Source organism: Dreissena polymorpha, chromosome 4, assembly GCF_020536995.1.
Source record: "Dreissena polymorpha isolate Duluth1 chromosome 4, UMN_Dpol_1.0, whole genome shotgun sequence".
NCBI classification, from domain to species: Eukaryota; Metazoa; Mollusca; class Bivalvia; order Myida; family Dreissenidae; genus Dreissena; species Dreissena polymorpha.
Genome location: NC_068358.1, coordinates 126,624,806 through 126,648,194, shown reverse-complemented (window position 1 = coordinate 126,648,194; position 23,389 = coordinate 126,624,806). Strand labels below are relative to the sequence as shown.

The window sequence follows — 23,389 nt, the reverse complement described above, 5'->3', positions numbered from 1 at the left end:
TCTTTTGGCCAACTAGAAGTAAGACAATAATGCTTCTAAGCTTTCCGATCGATTTCTTAAGATGCAATACCCACTACTTGTAGTACATACAATTTAATATACGTATTTGACGTGAGATAACTGAATTGTTGTATTTTGCTTACAATTATGTTGTTTTTTTATTTTGTTTTTTTTAACTGTGAGAATTTAATTTGCGCCAATTGAATTCTTCGTATGAAGAAAAAACACCAGCAATAATTAAGTAATAAATCAATAAGCATTGTTAAGCCTTCATGTCTGTCACATTGTTCGCCGATGTATGTTGGTTGCTATACACTTGGATTCGTAGAGAGTAAAGTCGAGATATAGACATAAGGTTATTCGATAAACAAGCATAATGAGTCTAACCAGTTCAAATTATAAAATGTGTTTGCATGATGTTTGCTAGTACAACAGAAAATATAATTTATAATGGCGTTGCATATTTTAACAACGCAAGTGAATGTGTGTTCTTATGCAGAGTTAATACATGATATCATCGCTGTAACGTTGTTTCTGTTTGTGCACATCACTGATCGTGTTTCAATTTACTTTTCTTAGCGTTTATATTTCTATTGTAGTGGCATTTAGGACATATCGGCAAGAAAGTGATTTGCGTTTATTTCGCATTAACATTCGCTTGTTATCTCTTCTTTACTCGCTGCGATTTTTTTTAGCGGGAGCTGTAATTTTGTGACCTGCTAAATTTCGCATTGAGTAAAGTCGAGATTTAGAGCGAATATTATTACGATATTATTTGTTAAAATGCCGCTCACTTTACATCCATATCGGCAAAATGATTAGCGTTTACAGTGACGTGGGCCAAACCGCATTTATCATTGCACTCCAAGAAGGAATATTAAACTGATATTTGGGAAGATTTACAATTTCTTTGTCGTGCTTTCGTGCATTTAAGACCTGGGAATGATAGACTAAACTACTCATCAGCTGGTATCACAAATTTATATAACCGGGAATAATGCTGAACTTTACCCATAGCGTGGGCTTTATTAAAATCGAGTAAATAATAAGATACTTACATGGATTCGAATTTTCTTAGCGGAGGCAATATTAACATTTTTTGTCATTGCGTACTAGCCAAAATGACGTCAAGGACCACGTTGTATTGCCACATTGTAAAAGCTAATTACTTTCTTGGCGCTATGGCTGAAAAGTGAGCGGCACTTTAACAATTAATAATTGTAATACAGAGTATCAAGCGGTGAAAAATACCGTCTCGGCACGTGGTCTCGGCATGATCGTGAACATCTTGTTTGTCAAGTTTTTACACCCTCTACTTTATTGCTGCAAAATTTCTTAGCGGGATCACAAAATTACAGCTCCCGCAGAGAAAATTCGTAGCGAAGTCTTCATAACGAGCTTATATTAATACGAAATAAACGCTTATCACTTCTTGCTGACATGGCTGGAAAATAAGCGGCATTTAATCAATAAATGAAAGTAATAAAAGATATAAAACGGTGAAAAATCAGGGCTTGAATTTAACTTTTTTTACTACTTGCAAAACATTGCGAGCAGCTTAAATAACAACTCGCAAAATCAAAAACATTCTTGCAAACAAATTTTAGTTTTATATTAAGTTATTTTCCCCAATTTTTTACTGTTTTCATAGAAGGATTTAATTTCTGTTTTTTTCCTAACTCAACGGTTAACTTTGCTTCATCTTTCGTATTGTTATTTCCGTCTGTGGGCAAAAAGAAACTAGTTATTTTTTCGCAACTAGTCTGTTTAAATTAAATGAACACTTGTGAAAAGTAGACTGTTTCACGTTCTTTGTACCAATACAATCCGCGTATCTGTAATATAAGTATACCAGTCTACATACAAGGTTTGTGCTTCCGCATACCATTGTGTCACACCGGTCCTACTGACAATAACGTAGTGACGTAGTCACCATCTATGTATAGAATGTCGCATACGGGTATTTGGACATTCTATAAATTGACCTACGGTTTATTGTTCATGATGTGGAGCGCATTTCAATATTACTTGTGTTTTTTTCACTATTTCTTTACTCGCAAAAAAATACTAGTGGCTTAAAAGTTAACTCGCAATCGGTATTTTTCACTGGCATTTTGCGAGTGTGCGAGTGTTAATTTCGAGCCCTGCTGTTTACGAGGTTTTTGTAAGCTTTGACCTGGTGACCTATATTTTGACCCCTCATGACCAAACATCAAACTTTAGAACTTGTCCAAGATCAATAAAACCAATGTTTTGACCAAGTTTCATGATGATTTGGCAAAAATTGTGACTTCTAGTGTTCACAAGGTTTCTCTATAGCCAAATAAGGAGAACTGCCTCGCCCACTGACGGCCATGTTTTTAAACTGACCGGAACCACTTTTAAACTCAACCAACATATCATTAAAAAAACATTTTGACAAAGTTACATGAAGATTGGGCACGAAATTCTACTTCTACAGTATTAACAAGGTTTTTCTTTTTTTTGACCTAGTGACCTAGTTTTTGACCCAGCATGACCCAGTTTCGAACTCAATCGAGGTATCATTGGGACAAATCTTCTTACCAAGTTTCATGAAGATCGGACAAGATGTGTTTGTGAAACACAATGTCCCCCTATATGATGTTTGACCTTGAAGGATGACCTTGACCTTGTGAAGGATGACCTTGACCCTTTCACCGCTCAAAATGTGCAGCTCCATGAGATACACATGCATGCCAAATATCAAGTTGCTATCTTCAATATTGCAAAAGTATTCATAAAATAAGCGATTTGGGCCACATATATTTGACCTCTGACCTTGAAGGATGACCTTGACCTTTCACCACTCAAAATGAGCAGCTCTATGAGATGCACATGCATGCCAAATATCAAGTTGCTATCTTCAATATTGCAAAAGTATTTATAAAAAAGCGATTTGGGCCACATATATTTGACCTCTGACCTTGAAGGATGACCTTGACCTTTCACCACTCAAAATGTGCAGCTCCATGAGATACACATGCATGCCAAATATCAAGTTGCTATCTTCAATATTGCAAAAGTATTCATAAAATGAGCGATTTTGGCCACATTTATTTGACCTTGACCTTTCACCCCATTAAAATGTGCAGCTTCATGAGATACACATGCATGCCAAATATGAAGTTGCTATCTTCAATATAGCAAACGTTATTGCAAAATGTTAAAGTTGGCGCAAACAAACCAACAGACAGGGCAAAAACAATATGTCCCCCACTACTATAGTGGGGGACATAACAAAAAATGTGGCCTCTAGAGTATTTACAAGTTTTCTCTATAGCCAAATAAGGAAAACTGCGCCGCCCACTGGTGGCCATGTTTTTCAACAGACCGGAACAACTTTTGAACTCAACCAACATAATTATTATCATTAAGAAAAACATTTTGACAAAGTTACATGAAGATTGGGCATGAAATGTGACTTCTACAGTGTTTACAAGGTTGATCTTTTTTTTACCTAGTGACCTTGTTTTTGACCCAGCATGACCCAGTTTCGATCTTGATCGAGGTATCATTGGGACAAATCTTCTGACCAAGTTTCAAGAAGATCAGACAAAAATGTGGCCTCTAGAGTGTTTACGAACAAATGTGGACGGACAGACGACCGATCACAAAAGCTCACCTGAGCAATCAGGTGAGCTAAAAAGGCTACAAAAACAATTATTATTTTGCTTCATGAATTTCAAATAAAACACAAAATAAAGTTATAATTTTGTTTATTCACCTGTTCTTTAGCAATAACAAATGACTAGAAAATCTTAACAATATTAAATAATAACACTGTTAAGTAAGAACAACCCTAACTTGTAGTTGGAAAGATCTAGTCGCAACATCAAAATTCAATGTAGGATAAATCTCCAGTTGCCAAAAAACAAGAGGGCCAAGATGGCCCTATTTCGCTCACCTTTTTTTAACAATGCCTTGTTCATTGCTTAGTTGAAAATTCAGTACTCTAGAGCATATTAGATTGGTTCTCTTCTGTTTACTTTTGCAGTGTCAGCATATGATTAATTCTGATTGAGTACTGTCTATTTGCATGGGTTTTTTACATGCAAACATTTGCAAGTAATGCTAATTCTACATGTGTTTACAAGGTTTTTTTAGGATTTGGACCTCCTGACCAAGATTTTGACCCCACATGACCCAATGTCAAACTTTGCATAGATATCATCAAGAAAAACATCCTGGTCAAGTATCATTATTATTGGACCAAAACAATGGCCTCAAGTGTGTTTACAAGGTATCATTGGGACAAATTTTCTGACCAAGATTCATAGAGATTGGACAAGAAATGTGCCCTCTAGAGTGTTTACAAGGTTTCTCTTTAGCCAAATAAGGAAAACTGCCCCGCCCACTGGCGACCATGTTTTTCAACAGACTGGATTGGAACCACTTTTGAACTCAACCAAGATATCATTAAGACAACCATTTTAACAAAGTTACATGAAGATTGGGCATGAAATGTGAATTCTCCAGTGTTTATAATTTTTTTTTGTTTTTTTACCTAATGACCTAGTTTTCGACCCAGCATGACCCAGTTTCGAACTAGATCGAGGTATCATTGGGACAAATCTTCTGACTAAGTTTCATGATGATCGGACAAGAAATGTGGCCTCTAGTGTTTACAAGCTTTCTCAATAGCCAAATAAGGAAAACTGCTCCCCCCACTGGCCCCATGTTTTTCAACGGACCAGAACCACTTTTGAACTCAACCAAGATATCATTAAGACAAGCATTTTAACAAAGTTACATTAAGATTGGGCATGAAATGTGACTTCTACAGTGTTTACAAGGTTTTTCTTTTTTTTGACCTGGTGACCTAGTTTTTGACCCGTCACGATCCAGTTTCGAACTCGAACGAGATTTCATTGGGACAAAGCTTCTGACCAAGTTTCATGAAGATCTGATTCAGCATTTACAAGGGTTTCCTTTTTTTGACCTAGTGACGTAGTTTTTGACCCGGCATGACCCAGTTTCGAACTCGACCAAGATATCATTGGGAAAAAGCTTCTGACCAAGTTTCATGAAGATCGGACAAAAAAAGTGGCCTCTAGAGTATTTACAAGGTTTCTCAATAGCCAAATAAGGAAAACTGCCCCGCCCACTGGCCGCCATGTTTTTCAACAGACTGGAACCACTTTTGAAATCAACCAAGATATCATAAAGACAACCATTCTGAAAAAGTTACATGAAGATTGGGCATGAAATATGACTTCTACAGTGTTTACAAGGTTTTTCTTTTTTTTGACATGGTGACCTAGTTTTTGACCCGTCACGATCCAGTTTCGAACTAGAACGAGATTTCATTGGGACAAAGCTTCTGACCAAGTTTCATGAAGATCGGACTAGAAATGTGGCCTCTAGAGTGTTTATGAACAAATGTGAACGGACAGACGACGGACAAAGACCGGTCACAAAAGCTCACCTGAGCTAAAAATCAAATGCGAAACTACATATTGTTTAGGAATGATAACTTCAAGTTATCATGATTTTAAGTCACTGACAGTTGATGAAATATCATCAATAACAATAGTGAAAACATCTTCAAAGTATATCAAAATGTTATGCAAAGTTTCGGATGTAAAGTAATTCCGTGAAATAACTCAAAATGTTTAGAAAATCTGCAATGCAATAAGAACCTATGTTTTGCAAGTCCTATAACTATCTGATCAGTTGTTATCAAGAATGTAACCACTCTTATACGGATGTACAAAGCAATTGTTAGATATAAACTTAACAAAAAAGTAACACCGTTAGATTATTACAATATTGAATTTTTTCAAGTGCATACCAAGAGAATGTTAGCTAATAGAATTTTTCCTCCATATAAAATTTTCGCTAGCAAATTTATATGCCAAAGATTATTGAGATAATTTAAGGATAAACTTTCTTCAATTCACAGAATTTTCTTTTGTGACAGTCTCATCAATATCTCTTTACGTATTATTTAAAGTTTAAAATGATTTTAACCAGTAAATATTGCTTACGCTTGTTTTAAAGCTTTGTGGAAAACAAAATTACATGATGACACATTCACACAAAAAATAACCTAGTGTAATTATTGTTTGAAAGTTATGAAGGTGTTTTGGGAACACTGTCCCAACATACTCTTTGATAAAACACCAGTTCATTAACAACAAACAAACTTCAAAAGAGCTTTTTAAATTATCTTTGCTCTATTTATCATGTTGACCAAGGATTTTCCTTCTTACTGATGAATATATTGCCATAGAGTTCATCAGGCTCACTTAGGGGTACACTGCCTTCTAGGAGCTCTTCAAATGTCAAGCTTTGAAATGTGCTCACATTATGGAGGCGCTGAAAAATACATTGTACATGGATTTTGTATTAGTATAAGAATATATACCGCACTCTTTACATTTTGTGCAGAGGAGTAATTTAAATATAACCATCTAACAAAAATATAGTTTCTGAGATAGTTTATACATTGTTAAGTCATTGAATTCAACTCAATTCCATGCAAAGTAATATAAACATGTACATTTTGCTGATGAAAACTTCTATGGTTTCTAGACTTTAAATTTAACCCGTTACCACTTAGATACGTATTTTGACGCATTTGAAGTCCCTCAGACAGTTAAATTTTATTGAAGATCTCTCTCACTAGATTCAAATTTTAAAGGCTTCATTTCCAACCCTTAGATACTGATGAGCAGTAAACAGCATAAAACCTGAACATAATGTGAGTTACTCACAGGCTGTTCTGTTTTTATGCTGTTTGCACATACCGCCATTTTCACTTTGCCTGTGAGTGGAAAAGGGTATAATGGAAGTTTAAACTTTCTGTTAGTATCATTGCCATTTAAGCAACAAATAACGTATACAACAAAAACAATATCTAACCTCCTCTTTAGAAAGAAAAGACTTCACATCCCCTCCTAGTTTCCTAGCGACAGCCACACAATGATCCTCGATCATGGTTTCAGAGAACTCCCAGCCAAGGGCGGGTGAACCGTCCACTGCTAGTACCGTGCTGTGTACATTGCCCCCGTCTGCAGTTAGGGAATCTCGCAGAGTGAAACTTAGCCTCTTCACCTCAAAGCCGATCCCCACCCCTAGTGTTTTGACATAGCTCTCTTTTAGGCACTGAAACATGATTTATGTATATGAGCCTCGTTCTGGGAAAACTGGGCTTAATGCATATTTGTTAACCCTTTGCATGCTGGGAAATTTGTCGTCTGCTAAAATGTCTTCTGCTGAATTTTTAAAATAAGCATTTTCTTCGATTTTTTTTCAAAGAATACTATCAGAATAGCAAACAGTTTGGATCCTGATGAGACGCCACGTTCTGTGGCGTCTCATCTGGATCCAAACTGTTTGCAAAGGCCTTCAAAAATCGGTTCCCGCACTGAAAGGGTTAAGTGTCTTCCCAGATTAGCCTGTGCGGACTCTACAGGCTAACCTAGGACGACACTTAACGCACATGCATTAAGCCGTTTTTGCAAGAAAACAACTTATATACATTAAAGTATTTTTTCAGTCAGATCATAGAGGTATCATTGAACAATGGGCAATCATAGATACATGGTTATACTAGAATTAGATTAGTAAACTAACATTTTCACCACAAGTACCCACCTTTGTTCTTTCCATACTTCTTGTATAGAGGACATCAGAGGTGAGAGATTAACAAGAAATTTCACAGGTCATGGGCTACAGCATATATTACCCTTTAATAAGTAAATTTATTGGATATCATGAATGTATACATCAATATTGACAAATTTATTTCCATGATAGGGCGAAGATGGCCCAATGCCACTTATCTAGAGTGTTAACAAGGTTTTACTATAGCCATATAAGGAAAAATGCCCCACCCCCTGGCAACAATGTTTTTCAACCAACAAGGCCATTTTGAACTCGTCCAAGATATCATTGAGACAAATGTCCTGACCAATTCTCATGAAGATTGGGCAATAAATGTGGCCTCTAGAGTGTTAAAAAGGTGTTACCAAAGCCATTTAAGAAAAAATGACCCGCCCCCTGGGGGCAATGTTTTTCAAGCAACTGGAATCATTTTTTACTCATCCAAGATATCATTGGCACAAATCTTCTGACCAAGCTTCATGAAGATTGGACAATAAATGTTGCCTCTAGAGTGTTAAAAAGGTTTTACCAAAGCCATATAAGGAAAAATGCACCGCCCCTGGCAGCCATGTTTTTCAATAGACCAGAACCATTTTCGAATTCATCCAACATGTCATCTAAAGAAATGTTCTGACCTAGTTTTATGAAGATTGGACAATAAATGTGGCCTCTAGAGTGTTAACAAGGTTTAACCATAGCCATATAAGAAAAAATACTCGGCCCCCATTGCAGCCATATTTTTAACTAACCAGAACTATTTTCTAAACTCGTCCAAGATATAATTGGGACAAATCTTCTGACCAAATTTCATCAATATAATAAATAAATGTGGCCTCTAGAGTGTTAACAAGGCAAATGTTGATGAAGCACACCGCACAAAAGACAAAAGCTGATCACAAAAGCTCACAATTTAGCACGTTGTGCTCAGGTGAGCTAAAAATGGGCAACTAAATAAATTCCTCTCCTAAACCTTTTCTTTTGTAATATTATAAAGAAGGTAACCCAGAGTCTGTAGAAGGTATTGAGTTGCTCCCTGTCATCTGTCCCTTGTCGGATACATGCCCACTCTTCTGCTGTAAACTGACGTCGCATAGTGTGGAAAAAGTCCTGCACTGTCTGTGCTCCAACTGGAAGAGAAGCGACAGTTTAGGTTATTTCATACCATCATCAGGCATGCATTGAAGAAGTAAATTATTAAACATTGACAAGCATAATTCATGAAGTAGAATAACGCAAACATGTGTTTGGTAATGAAAATATCTATATAAAAAAATACCAAATCACATGCAATTTGTAGGTTTTGTATTTCTAAATAAGCAACTGATCTTTCTGGAACACAAAACCCAAGTATTTTTGATAAATTATCAAACCTTATTTGGTAGAAGAAGTTCAATACAAGTCCAGCTTATTAATAGTTTATTCCTTTTGTTTGTTTGTTTTCCATAAATATTATATAAAAAAGGTATCAAGTGCTATTAAACTTCTCTATAGTTTATGTATTAAAACATTCAAGTTTGCTTATCAGTGCATACCACTTTCTGTTTTCAAGAAAAGAAAGACTTGTTTGTGTACCCAAGAAATTTTGTTCTCAAGAAGGAATGACTTTAGAACTTTCAAGAACTGTGACAAAAATATCATACATGTATATTGTGATAGTCTTCTGATAAGTTGTAAATCTTTGCTAAATATATTACAACACTCTCTAAATACCATCCAAAAAAGGGATAAATGAATTAATACAACTGTGGGAGTTTGTGAAATAAAATGAAAACAAATCTTTCTAACTTTCCGTATTTATATCAATTTTTCTGTGTCTCAGATACAAGAGCATGTTTCCTCTTAATTCAATGTCGCCATACAATGAATAAATGCAACTTTAGAAATTTCTTTTTTTACTTAACATCTGAAATTTTAATGTTGTTGATTGTTGAATATGCCCCTTTAACAAATAACAATATTTTTTCTCTTGACACAAAAAAACACTTAATACCACCACAGCAAGGGATGAATGAATGCAGCTACTAAAACGCAATTAAGCCAATAAGATAGCCAGATTCTCATTGAGTTTTCATCCCTGTTTCCAGAGTTCCCAACCATGCACATGCCACATTAGAATCTGCCCCAGAGGTCAGGCTATATGGGAGGCCCTGGGTTGTAGCAACTGTTAAATGAGCATATAAACCTCTGACTATCTCTGGCAGGCTATTTTACTAATCAGCCAGTGCCATCATTTGAACTGGTATATCCTGTCGAATTTGCCAAATTACAGAATTACCGATAATCTGCTGGTCTTGAAATTGTTAAACAAAAGACTTTGTTAAAAAAAATCTGTTGACCTTGAAAATTAGAAGTTTGAATGTGGTATTTGTGCCATTTCAATTCAAGTTATTTGGGGCAATTAATGCAGTGATGTTTGTTTTTTCTCAATGATTTCTTTTAAATCAGAAGACCAAGTCATTAAATGGTCAATTAGTGCTAGGTTAAAAAGATAAATTGACCAACAAGGTGTGTGGCATATTAAGCAGAGTCAAAATATAAGAATTTCACTTAATAAAATGCTTAATTTTTTAGTCTGTTGAGTGCAGCATTTTATATGATTCAGCTAACGTTCATAATTATTTGGAAAAAAAAATGTGGGAGAAGGATTAAATTGCAGTTAGATTTTGTAAGTTTTTTTTAGTTTTTTTATTATTGTCATAACATAGTATCTATTCATATTTGATGAAATAATATAAATATTTTTTAATCTGACAATGAAATGTTCAGTCATTAATTTTGTTCACAACAACACCAACAGACATAAAAAGTTAAAATAGATCAATCTTCAGAGGTATCATCTCATACACAAATTTTACTCCTCTCAATAAATTACCCAAAACTGTTCAAAAACTGAAATTTATATGTGCCTCTTTTAAGTGTTGGCACTCACATAATATTTCAAGTCAACTTAGATTTCTCCTTATCTTGGCTGCTATCTAGGTGTACAGACATATCTTTCCTTTACAAATGTATTGTCTTTCTATGTCCAAAGATTTCATATTAAATGCCTAATTTGACATGGGATCCATTAATATTCCACACTTGAGATAATCATCAGTTTTTTAGGAAACTTCAATCAAGCATATCTTTGGGCTCTTGATTTGTGAAACCCATTTCTTCAGGTAATCTTGTTCCTTTTGATATCCGACTGAACTCTGCTCGAGACAGCATAAAAATCGTGTGTTTATGGTCAATCTAGATACACTAATAACTGTAGAACCCAATCAAACTCAATAAGCCATAGCAAAGGGGGAGGATAATTTCCATGGGAAATGTCTAAGAGAACGTGGTTCATTTTGTACTATACAACAATTATATTATAAACACAAGGCAAACTTAAGTATACATTTTTTATAACCCAATCTAGTTGCATACTTACAAAACAATCAGACCAAATTGACGATAACATGATGCAAAATAATAGTCTCAAGAAAAAGCAAGTACCCCGCGCGCGGTACACATTTTAAAATCCAGTTCAAGTTATCTCTGATTCAACTTCAATATGTCAACATGTTATACCATCAATTTCTCACTAATTTGGAAATTAAAAATTATATTGCATTTGAAACAGAAAGAAATTGCCGTAGAATATACTTGTATTTCAAGTAATAACTTCAAAATATTTTTGTATTATTTTCTGTAATAAAAATCATAATTACGATTCAGTAAGAAAAAGCATTTTGACATCAGGTAACCTCAACATTGGTTTTCAATTCTGATTTCTTAAAACTTTTCCTCACACACACATATGTTATTCATGTATTTTTGTAACGGGCAAAAGAATTAGATTAAAAATAATAAATATATATACTCATTGTTTTCAAAAGTCAAATTCTTAGAAAAAATTTAATGGCATACACCATAAATTTGGAGAATGTAACCTTATCTTTAGTTAGGGTGAACCAATGATATTTAAACGTTTGAGAAATAAAGCATTATAAACGTCAAGCTAATCTATCTGCAGCATAGATCGCTAATTTAATACCAGGTGCAGCTAAAACATCGTCATGGTTACTTGACAACCAACAAACCATGCTGGCTGATTATCAATTGTGTCATACATGCACTCAAATTCAGGCAATCTTGGTGTATTTTGTAGCAATCAAGCCTAGAGAAAAACGGGCAAGATAGCCCCAAATTCTGAAATAAGGAAGTGGTTAGTTTCAAACAATAAGCAGTGGTTGTATGGTGTTTGTTACATTGTCTTTAAAAAACTGAAGACCTTCAATTACATCAAATTTAGAATTCTTTGAATAACAAGAGATGTGCCAAGACGACCCTCAAAATTAATGTTCTTCTGCTTGGATGTTTTTATGTACATTTTTGTCTGTCACCTGCTATAAATAACCACAAAGACATGGTTGAAGTTGAATATCTGCAGTATTTTTACTCTGTATGCAAACATAATTATGTAGAAGCTATATTCTGTATGCAAACATGAAGCTGAAAATGCATCAATTAAAACAAGCAAAATTGCCAAATTGATATCCCACGCCAAAAATAAATTTTGTGACCAATGGACGGATGGACAGATTGACGGACGGACTGACGGAGGGACAACCAAAGTTCAATATTCCTCCGCTTTTGGTGGGGGATAACAAGAAATGTGACCATGCCATAAAGGTAGATTTTTAAATTTAGTTTGATTTCAATATCCGTTGTAAATATAGAGATATGGAGTACGGTAGTTGTAGACAAACGTTAACCAGAATTTTTTAAGTACAAAAAAGGCATTTAAGGCAAACATTAACACTTGATCAGCAGTATAGCTCGGACCATTATGTGAATAGTGGAACTTAAACACATTTTCCTGCAAAAGTAGCTAAAATAGTACCTGATAAAATACCTAAATTGTGTACCTAAATATGCTTATCAATGTTTAACTTGTTATAAGAAATAAAAATCATCTATCACTAAAAAAAACAGACTTAACAAATAATATGTATTAACAAGAAATCGTAAAATAAAAACAGCACTCTAGGATAATCCAACAAACTGAACAAACCATGTTCAAACATGACTAGTAACCAAAAAGTTGTATAACCAAGCATCTACAATTGTGTTGATTTATTTGCATAAAATAAAACAAACAAGCAAATTCATTGAATTGATATCCCCCGCCAAAATACTTCAAGACACAAACATTTCTGGACGGATGGACAACGCCAACATCATCCTCTTATCCATTTATATACTCATACTAAGTTTTAATGAAATCCGTCAAAGCACTTCCAAGATTTGGCTCCGGACACACAAAAAAAGCAGTTTTTCAACATACAAAGGGCCATAACCCCCCCCGTTATTATCCAATGGTGTAGGATGTCATTTGGCGTGCATCATCCTCTTATCCATATATATACTCATACAAAGTTTCAACGAAATCCGCTAAAGCACTTCCAAGATATGGCTCCGGACACAAAAAAAGCATTTTTTCAACATACAAAGGGCCATAAATCCGTTATTAACAGATGGTGTACAATGCCATTTGGGGTGCATCATCCTCTTATCCATATATATACTCAAACCAAGTTTCAATGAAATCCGCCAAAGAACTTCCAAGATATTGCTCCGGACAAAAAAAAAGCATTTTTTCAAGATACAAAGGGCCATAACTCCATTATAAACAGATGGTGTACAATGCCATTTGGCGTGCATCATCCTCTTATTCATATATATACTCATACCAAGTTTCAATGAAATCCGCCAAAGCACTTCCAAGATATGGCTCCGGACACAAAAGTGCCGGGCGGACGGACAGAAAGACGGACGGAAGGACGGACAAGGACATTTTTTCTAGATACAAAGGGCCATAACCCCGTTATTATCCAATGGTGAACAATGTCATTTGGCGTGCATCATTCTCTTATCCATATGTATACTCATACCAAGTTTCAACGAAATCCGCTAAAGCACTTCCAAGATATGGCTCCGGACACAAAAAAAGCATTTTTTCAACATACAAAGGGCCATAACTCCGTTATTAACAGATGGTGTACAATGCCATTTGGCGTGCATCATCCTCTTATCCATATATTTTCTCATACCAAGTTTCAATGAAATCTGCCAAAGCACTTCCAAGATATGGCTCCGAACACAAAAAAAGCATTTTTTCAAGATACAAAGGGCCATAACTCCGTTATTAACAGATGGTGTACAATGCCATTTGGCGTGCATCATCCTCTTATCCATATATATACTCATTCCAAGTTTCAATGAAATCCGCCAAAGCACTTCCAAGATATGGCTCCGGACACAAAAGTGCCGGACGGACGGACGGAAAGACGGACGTATGGAAGGACGGACAAGGCCAAAACAATATCCCTCTGCCTATGGCGGGGGATAAAAAACAATATCCTTCCGCCTATGGCGGGGGATAACTAACCTGGTGTTTCCAGTTTCATGACATCGATGCCGACATCGCAGGCCAGTTCTCCAGCAAGCACCACCAGGTCACCATGGTGACTCACGTTGAAACTCAGACTTACGAAGTCGGGAGGCAACTCGTTGGTCAGATACGGCTTGCCTTTCTCTGTGCGAGCCAATCGAATGTCTGCGTAGGGAATCTTGGTCAGTCTGTGAAGCATTCTCCTAAGCATCAGTCTGCCAATCTGAAACAGAAAATTGGCACATTCAATATATTAAGATTTATATTAAGAGATTAAAACCCATTTATGCCTAGTGAACTCTCCCATCCTAAATTGGATCAATTTATTTCCCAAATTAAGGATGTCTAGTATATTTATTTCTATATTTAGAATATTTCTTACAGAAATTCCTTTAAGCAAACAGCGCAGACCCAGATGAGACGTCGCATCATAGGCATAAATGGGTTAATTTGCATCACACTAAAAAAAATCAGATAATAAACCCATCACTACTTTTTTCTTAACATATGTGTGTGTACATTTTACATGATAGCACTTGAGGGCTGCTGATTAAATTCATTAGTATTTGCATTTGTTTTTTAATTGTGGGTTTGGCATCAATTTAAAACATAGAGTTTATGGATGGATGGACAATAAGAAAAACAAGAGCACCGCATAACGGGTGCCATGCTCGGCTGCGAAAGCTTGTCAGATTATTTTTTTAGAGGTCACAGTGACCTTGACCTTTGACCTAGTGACCCAACAATGGGTGTGGCATGTAGAACTCATCTAAGGTGCATCTACATGTGAAGTTTCAAAGTTGTAGGTGGAAGCACTTTGATTTTAGAGACAAATTTCAAGGTTTTAGCACGACGCGGACGGCAGATGGTGGACGTCAGACGGCGGACGTCAGACCGCGGACGACGAGCTGGCTATGACAATACCTCAGGTTTTCTTCCAAAACAGCCGAGCTAAAAATTAGTTTATGGTTGTGTTGAACAAAAAGAGAAAACCTACACTAAAGTTTCTGAATGGATTGAACAATGGTTTATGTAAAGGTTCAGGAATAGGATAAAACCCATGTTAAAGGCATGCTGGGCATCTCCTGCAATATCCAAAACACAGGTTTAATCAGAACTTTACTCACCATAGAAGATTTTGCATCCTTCTTGAATACAAACTTGCCAATCCTGTCTTTCTCCTCTGGTTGAACCCTTTGTGCTGCCCGGACCCAGTCGGCAGCGCTGGGATTCCACTTGCCACTGTTGAAATACCAACGGATGCTGGTCATAATGTGCTTGGTGACACTCATGCACTTGTCTGAGAAATCAAGTATAAGATTAAAATTATATTTTGATTGACATTTAAAATTGCAGTGACAAAACATCCAATATCTGAAGATGTATCTTTGACAGAAAAGCATGGGTGACAAGAAAACAAGAGCCGTGTTCGTTAAACACACTGCCCCCCTACTGCGCCACTTTCAAGCCATACATTTGACCTTTGATGTTGACGGATAACCTTGACTTTTCACCACTCAAAATGTGCAGCTCCATGAGATACGCATGCATGCCAAATATTAAGTTGCTATCTTCGATTTTGCAAAATTTGACCTTGACCTTTAACCTTGATGGATGACCTTGACCTTTTACCACTCAAAATGTGCAGCTCAATGAGATACGCATGCATGCCAAAAATCGAGTTGCTATCTTTAATATTGCAAAAGTTGACCTTTGACGTTGACTTCTAACCTTGAAGGATGGCCTTGACCTTTCACCACTCAATGTTCAGCTCCATGAGATACGCATGCATGCCAAATATCAATATTGCAAAATTTTACCTTTGAACTTGACCTTTTACATTGAAGAATGACCTTGACCTTTCACCACTCAAAACGTGCAACTTCATGAGATACGCATGCATGCCAAATATGGAGTTGTTATCTTCAATATTGCAAAATTTGACCTTGACCTTGAAGGATGACCTTGACCTTTCAGCACTCAAAATGTGCAGCTCCATGAGATATGCATGCATGCCAAATATCGAGTTGCTATCTTCAATATTGCAAATTTTTATCTTTGACCTATACCTTTGACCTTGATGGATGACCTTGATCTTTCAGCACTCAAAATGTGCAGCTCCATGAGATACACATGTATGCTAAATGTCCAGTTGCTATCTTCAATATTGCAAAATTTGACCTTGACCTTTGATCGTGAAGGACAACCTTGACTTTCACCACTCAAAATGTGCAGCTCCATGAGATACACATGCATGCCAAATATAAAGTTGCTATCTTCAATCTTGCAAATGTTTCGACCAATGTTTAAGTTTTCGGACAGACGCACAGACTGACAGACAGTTCAACTTCTAAGGGAAAAAAAAATTGGGGGGGGGGGGATTCTGAGGTGGGGCCTGGAGAATGGTTTGGGTGGAGTCCATTGTGGTATGTCAGGTTAGTACTGTTTTGTCAAAGTATGAATCAAATCTGATTCTAAATAAAGAAGTTATGGCAATTTTAGCAAAATTTATTTATTTTATTTCTGAGAATCAAGGTCATCAAAGGTCAAGGTCTAATTCAACTAGCCAGGTACAGTACCCTCATGATAGTTAGAAAGTTTTGAAATTTTAAAGCTATAGCCTTGATACTTTAGAAGTAAAGTGCAAGTAAACACAAAATTTAACAAAATATTCAAAGTCAACAAAGAGCCATTATTCCGTCAAAATGCCAACCAGAATTATGCAACTTGCCCTGTGCAGTCCCCTTATGATAGTTAGCGAGTGTTCCAAGTCTGAAAGCAATAGCTATGATACTTTAGGAGTAAAATGGACCAAAACTAAACTTTACCAAATTTTCAATATTCTAAGTATAAAAAGGGCCATAATTCTGTCAAATTGCCAGTCAGTCGAGTTACATAACTTTGCCTGCACAGTCCCCTTATGATATTTAGTAAGGGCTGCAAGCATGAAAGCAATAGCTTTGACACTTTAGGAATAAAGTGGACCTAAAGGGGCATAACTCTAAAAATAATGCTGACAGAGTTATGCACCTTGACCTACACAATTGTCTTGTTGTCATAAAAAAGTATTCCAAGTTTGAGTTAATTATCTTTGATAGTGTTTAAGTTATTTCACTTATTTGACTTAATAAAAAACTTTAACCAATGGCGACGCTGACGCCGGGGCGAGTAGTATAGCTCTCATTTTTCTTCAAAAAGTCGAGCTAAAAATCACCTCCATTATAACAAAATGCTTGGTTTACCAGATTTTTTAATCTGTTGTATTATCCTTTTTCTCCGCCTCAAAATTACCCTCGCATACTCATTCAATAACACTCTATCTATGGTGCTTGTGTTGTTAAGGTATAGTAGTATTGATTGACACCTTTTTCAACAATTATGTAATTCACATTAACAGTCAGTAACTGCCTCCATCTCTGCAGTCACTTCTGCAGAAGACTTTTGTTCATACCAGCATCACAGTAAAAACTTGCAGATTTTTTAGTTAGCAGTTAAATCATTGTATCATGCATTCATCTCATCTCAGTATACATGCAGCATGTGCTGTTATCAATAATTGCGTTGTAACAAATAATATTGTTCATTTATATTGGAAATTTGTTTCCATGGTAATACAAATGTTTTTCATAGAACAATAAAATAGCTGTTTGTAAAACACACATGCCCTCCAAATGGGCTGTCAGTTGATGTAGCAGCCATTGTGTGAATAAGTTAGAGTATGATTGGCAATTTTAAATCCAAACCCTAAGCATTCGTGAGTTATCATCTGAAAACAATTTTACTGTTTCAAGTCACTGTGACCTTGACCTTTGACCTGAAGTACTGAAAATCATTATGGGTCATCTGTCGTTCATGACCAATGTCCATATGAATTTTTCTGATCCCAGGTTTAAGCGTTCTTGAGTTATTATCCTGAAACCATTTTACCACTTCAAGCCACTGTGACCTTGAACTTTGACCTAGTGACCTGAAAATCAATAGGGGTCATCTGTAAGTCATGACCAATGTCCCTATGAATTTTTCTGATCCCAGGCTTAAGCGTTCTTGAGTTATCATCCAGAAACCATTTTACTGCTTCGAGTCACTGTGACCTTGAACTTTGACCTAGTGACCTGAAAATCAATAGGGGTCATCTATAAGTCATGACCAATGTCCATATGAACTTTCCGGATCCCAGACTTAAGCCTTCTTGAGTTATCATCTGGAAACCATTTTACTGCTTCAGGCCACTGTGACCTTGAACTTTGACCTAGTGACCTGAAAATCAATAGGGGTCTTCTGCCGGTCATGACCAATGTCCATAAGAACTTTTCTGATACCAGGCCTAAGCATTCTTGAGTTATCATCCAGAAACCATTTTACTGCTTCAGGTCACTGTGACCTTGAACTTTGACCAAGGGTCCATAAAAATCAATAAGGGTCATCTGTTGGTCAAGACCTATGTCCCCATGAACTTTCCTGATCCCAACCCTATGTATTTGTGAGATATCATCCCGAAACAATTTTACTGTTTCAAGTCACTGTGACCTTGACCTTTGACCTAGAGTACTGAAAATCATTAGGGGTCATCTGTCAGTCATGACCAATGTTTCTATGAACTTTCCTGATGCCAGGCTTAAGCGTTTTTGAGTTATCATTTGGAAACCATTTTAATATTTCGAGTCACTGTGACCTTGACCTTTGTTGATTGTTTACAAACAGCAAAAAAATAACAGCTACATGCCTGAAAAGGACTGCTACCCAAGTATACCAATTGTTTATAAAAACAAGTTTAACTGCTTTTTAAAGTTTATATTAAACAAGATGTGATTGTGAAACACAATGTCCCCCTATATGACGTTTGACCTTGAAGGATGACCTTGACCCTTCACCACTCAAAATGTGCAGCTCCATGAGATAAACATGCATGTCAAATATAAAATTGCTAGCTTCAATATTGCAGAAGTTACATTATATGAGCAATTTTGACCCATATATTTGACCTAGAAGGATGACCTTGACCTTGACCTTTCACCACTCAAAATGTACAGCTCCATGAGATACACATGCATGCCAAATATCAAGTTGCTATCTTCAATATTGCAAAAGTTAAGTATTCATAAAATAAGCAATTGGGCCACATATATTTGACCTCTGACCTTGAAGTATGACCTTGACCTTTCACCACTCAAAATGTGCAGCTCCATAAGTTACACATGCATGCCAAATATCAAGTTGCTATCTTCAATATTGCAAAAGTATTCATAAAATGGGCGATTTTGGCCACATATATTTGACCTCTGACCTTGAAGGATGACCTTGACCTTTCACCACTCAAAATGTGCAGCTCCATAAGATACACATGCATGCCAAATATCAAGTTGCTTTATTTAATATAGCAAAAGTTTTTGCAAAACGTTAAAGTTGGCGCAAACCAACCAACAGACCAACCAACCAACAGACAGGGCAAAAACAATATGTCCCCCACTACTATAGTGGGGGACAAAAAACGTGCTAGTGAATGAAATTGCTGTATAATAAACTAAATAAACCAATTATTGAGATTATTGGAAAAGTTTGGCATATTTTTTGGTGAAATTTTGGTTAGATTTGGAAAAATTGTACATTTTGCCATTGGGAAACTGTCTGTAAGAGGCTGTAATTTGGGGAAAATCTAACTGATCATGTACTTACTATAAGCTTTTGTAATTTAAATTCAAATGTTTCCCACACAAAAGCAACAAAATTATGCCAAAATACAATGTCATCTTTGACAGTCAAGTCTTGATAGTTATTGTAGTATTTGTCAACAGTAAAATAAGCACCTGTTCAATACTGAGCAAACTTAAAACAAACAGCACATACGAGAATAAAACAGAAGTTTACTGTAAAAGCCCAGTCAGGCCAATATATATACAAAAATGTATACAATATTAATGAGTACATATGTACAGCTCAAAGTTCTTCCTGGAAAAGGCCATAACCATTAAAAAAATAATATGCCTCACGTTTGTCGATAAAAACAAGAATATCAGTGAAACTGATGGATGCTCCCCGATGATGCGCTTTGTCAATCTATGTGTTAATAACCACCTAAAAGAATCTATTATCAGCCTCTGTGACCTTGACCTTGACCCCAGTGACCTCAAACCTCATCAAAAGGTAGAGGTTTATGCAAGGTACGTACATGCCATATATGTAAGAATTCGGTAAAATAGTGAAGGCGCTATGAGAAACGGTAGCAAAAGTGTGACAGGAGGATGTGTATTATTAGCCTCGGTGACCTTGACCCCAGTGACCTCAAACCTCATCAAAAGGTAGAGGTCCATGAAAGGTACCTACATGCCAAATATGAAAGCGATTAGTAAAGTATTGAAGGTGCTATGAGAAACGGTAGCAAAAGTGTGACAGGAGGATGTGTATTATTAGCCTCGGTGACCTTGACCCCAGTGACCTCAAACCTCATCAAAAGGTAGAGGGCCATGCAAAGTACCTACATGCCAAATATGAAAGCGATTGGTAAAGTATTGAATGCGCTATGAGAAACAGTAGCAAAAGTGTGACGGAAGTAAGGAAGGAATAACGGAACTACAAACTGGCAACTATATGCTCCACTGAAATATTTTTGGGGAGCATAATAAAGTTAAATCAACTTTTGACAATAATTTGCGTGTCTTTTGCTGAGAAGTGCTCAAATAAAAAACTTGATAAAAAACCATTATCAAACCTAAAGCCAAAGTTTTGAATTGATTATTTGATTTTCTTACAGAAAGTCCAGAGATAAACAATGTATCACGATTGATTGATTTGATACGAGATCTATCTTACGGGGGATTCCAGAGATAGTGCATTCATAATTTCACATTCTGAATACTCGCGTTGTCAATTGTAGACATTTACACATTTTCATGAACCGTTGACATGTTTGAAAGTCAGATTAATATCTTTCTTCTGCTAGCACACCATATTATGTTAGTTGTTTTAATGTTTGCATTAGAGATTTATTTATGAGCTGTTTGTGTATTTATGTCAGAAAACTGATTATGTTGCTCATATATCCATTTCAAGTGCACATTTTACATGAAAAAGCTTTTTCCAGTCAGCGATATAGATAATTTTTGACCCATGTGGGTAAATATCCCCACTTTCCAAAGCATGGGGGTAAATGGTCAGATTTTGCCTTGCTTGAAGGGTAATTTGCGAAATGTAAAACAAGAATATAGCCGTGGTACAGACACGCTACTTTAATTATGTTAAACAGTGTTTTTTGTTTTTTAACTGTCCTTGGTTTATAGGCTTCCACCACCTTTAGCCACAGAAAACTTTCTTTTCCAACTTTCAACAGTTGTTTTACTAGCGTTTAAGTGTGTCCTTTTTGATTTGAAATCAGGAAATCAAATAATTCAGTATAGGCAGTACAATGTTTTTACTCGATACAACTTTTGACGTATAAAAAGAATCAATTTTACTTTGAGATTAGATATTTGTTTTGGCTTCTAAGAAGCCATGCTGACCTCTTCATGTAATTTAATGAACACAGAAGCGCTTGACTGTCTGTTAAAAAAATTAATACTAAATTTACCATGCGTCTATATGATACAGAGTATACATACCAACTGGCTAACTATTTCTACAATCCAGCACACAAATTAGCTTTAATTTTTACGATAACCAGTCTCATATTTTGGCGAAAGACAATCAGCTGTGTATATTTTTTGTTAAGTTGTACGCAGAGAATTTACATCATTTGCGTAAGTCCAGATTGGCTTGCTTAAATGTACGCGTGGAAATGATAAATTGGGCGTATCTTGATATTTCTAATGTGTATTTTACGCTGATACGCAGCTTATATAGAACGCTGCCAGTTGCAACTCCCAGCAACCTGGAGGGTAAATAGCTGGGAGTAACAGTTGGATTATTGCAACTAGGGTAAATAATATATGCAACATCAATAAATCTTGTCAATTAAACGGAGTATTTCTATTAGCTTTGTGATTCTAAGTAAGTTATATATGTTTTAAATCAAATTTAAATAAGTTTAAATATATTTTATAATAAATCACTTAAAATTAGAAACACTGAACCTTAACACACCAAAATTAATCGGTTACATTAATAACAACATCCGAATACTATGTCCGATTTAACTATTCAAGTGGTCCGAAGGCATTTCACTTACAAAGACAAAATGCCACGAAAAATTGTAAATATGTTTTTACATAGCCTGTTTAACATCAAACAAAATAAATCAAATTATAATAAACCGCTGTACACTTACTTTCTAAATCTAATTTCTAGTTTTGACAGTTTCAGACCATGTTTATACAAAATAACCCTAACGGAAAAATTGCATAAAAGATCGGCTACATTATACCAATATCGCAAATGCCATCATTTTCAAGTCGAATAATTAGATCTAGTCCCGTTCAGATGATATTGTTTATAAGCCATACCCTATAAAATCAAGTCGGTCTGTGGACGTTATGAACAAAATACTATAAACATAAATTTAAAATAATGGTATATTCTTGAAATTAGTTTACAGTGAACTGTGTTATTATTATCATAAGATTATATCGAACGCGTTTCAATTCCAGTAAAGTTGAGTACCTAAACTTGGTACATAATCAAAGCGGCGTTGATCTAAACTGTAATTTTATCGACAAAGGGTTTGGTCGACAAAGTTTAGGCTCTCTAGCAGCAATACTTTTAAAGATACGCGCGACACAAGTGAAAAAAACATTGGTGTTTTGTTAAAAAGAGGCCATTACTCTTATTCTTCCGATACAGCACTCCTTCTAAATAAAAGATCTTGTGCCGGCGCCATGGGTTAAGGGTTGAAAACTGTACAAAGGTGCCAAGTTGGCTGTTAATTTAAAATTATTTACATAGTAAGTGTTTACATGTGGATAAGGGGGACAATGGCAGCCACATGGGTACGGGTTTTGAAAACGTCTACTGTGGATGCCTCATGTAAATGAGGAGGTAGTGAGTTCCATTAGATAAATGTTCTTTGATAAAATGAGAATTTAAAGCAGTCTTTTGTGGTTTGTATGTCTCGAAAGCAATGGTTACTGCTGAGACTGGGTCGGCGGTCTACAGGAACAAGGAGATTCTCAGGATGAGTGATGGCAACTACATGGTGGATAATTTTATATAGCATGATGAGACATTTGTTATTTCTGCGTGTTTCAAGAGTGGACAAATGCAGGGTGTCTATCCTATTAGTTATAAGCTTGTTTTGTGATATCTGTTTGTTACGAATCTGGCTGCACGTCTTTGTCCATTTTCCAGTTGATTTATTTGAGCTTTGTATGTGGGTTCCAGACAGAGAAAGAGTATTCTAATTTAGGCTAT

General features: G+C 35.9%; 1 protein-coding gene across 2 annotated transcripts; it reads right to left on the bottom strand.

The window, feature by feature from the left end:
- Positions 1-3,720: 3,720 nt before the first annotated feature.
- LOC127876172 (L-aminoadipate-semialdehyde dehydrogenase-phosphopantetheinyl transferase-like) lies at positions 3,721-22,379 on the bottom strand. 2 transcript variants are annotated; one of them, XR_008047700.1, is made up of 7 exons: positions 22,311-22,379; positions 15,181-15,353; positions 14,051-14,276; positions 8,632-8,756; positions 6,886-7,128; positions 5,279-6,339; positions 3,721-4,840 (listed from the first exon to the last, which is right to left on the bottom strand). XR_008047700.1 is itself a non-coding variant. In XM_052421178.1 (6 exons), exons 2-6 carry the CDS (start codon positions 15,343-15,345, stop codon positions 6,205-6,207), a joined length of 894 nt encoding a protein of 297 aa, XP_052277138.1. In that variant the 5' UTR covers positions 15,346-15,353; positions 22,311-22,379; the 3' UTR covers positions 3,721-6,204. The 2 variants fall into 2 exon arrangements, 1 of the variants encoding a protein (XP_052277138.1); XM_052421178.1 differs by having other exon boundaries at positions 3,721-6,339.
- Between the last annotated feature and the right edge of the window lie 1,010 nt (positions 22,380-23,389).

Excerpts from the sequence above, each read along its gene's own strand:
- LOC127876172 (XM_052421178.1), bottom strand. The coding sequence starts at position 15,345 with ATGAGTGTCACCAAGCACATTATGACCAGCATCCGTTGGTATTTCAAC. Across the intron at positions 7,129-8,631 it reads ATACCTTCTACAGACTCTGG|TGCCTAAAAGAGAGCTATGT; the intron begins GTTACCTTCTTT and ends ATCATGTTTCAG. Across the intron at positions 6,340-6,885 it reads CTTTTCTTTCTAAAGAGGAG|CGCCTCCATAATGTGAGCAC; the intron begins GTTAGATATTGT and ends TGTATTTTTCAG.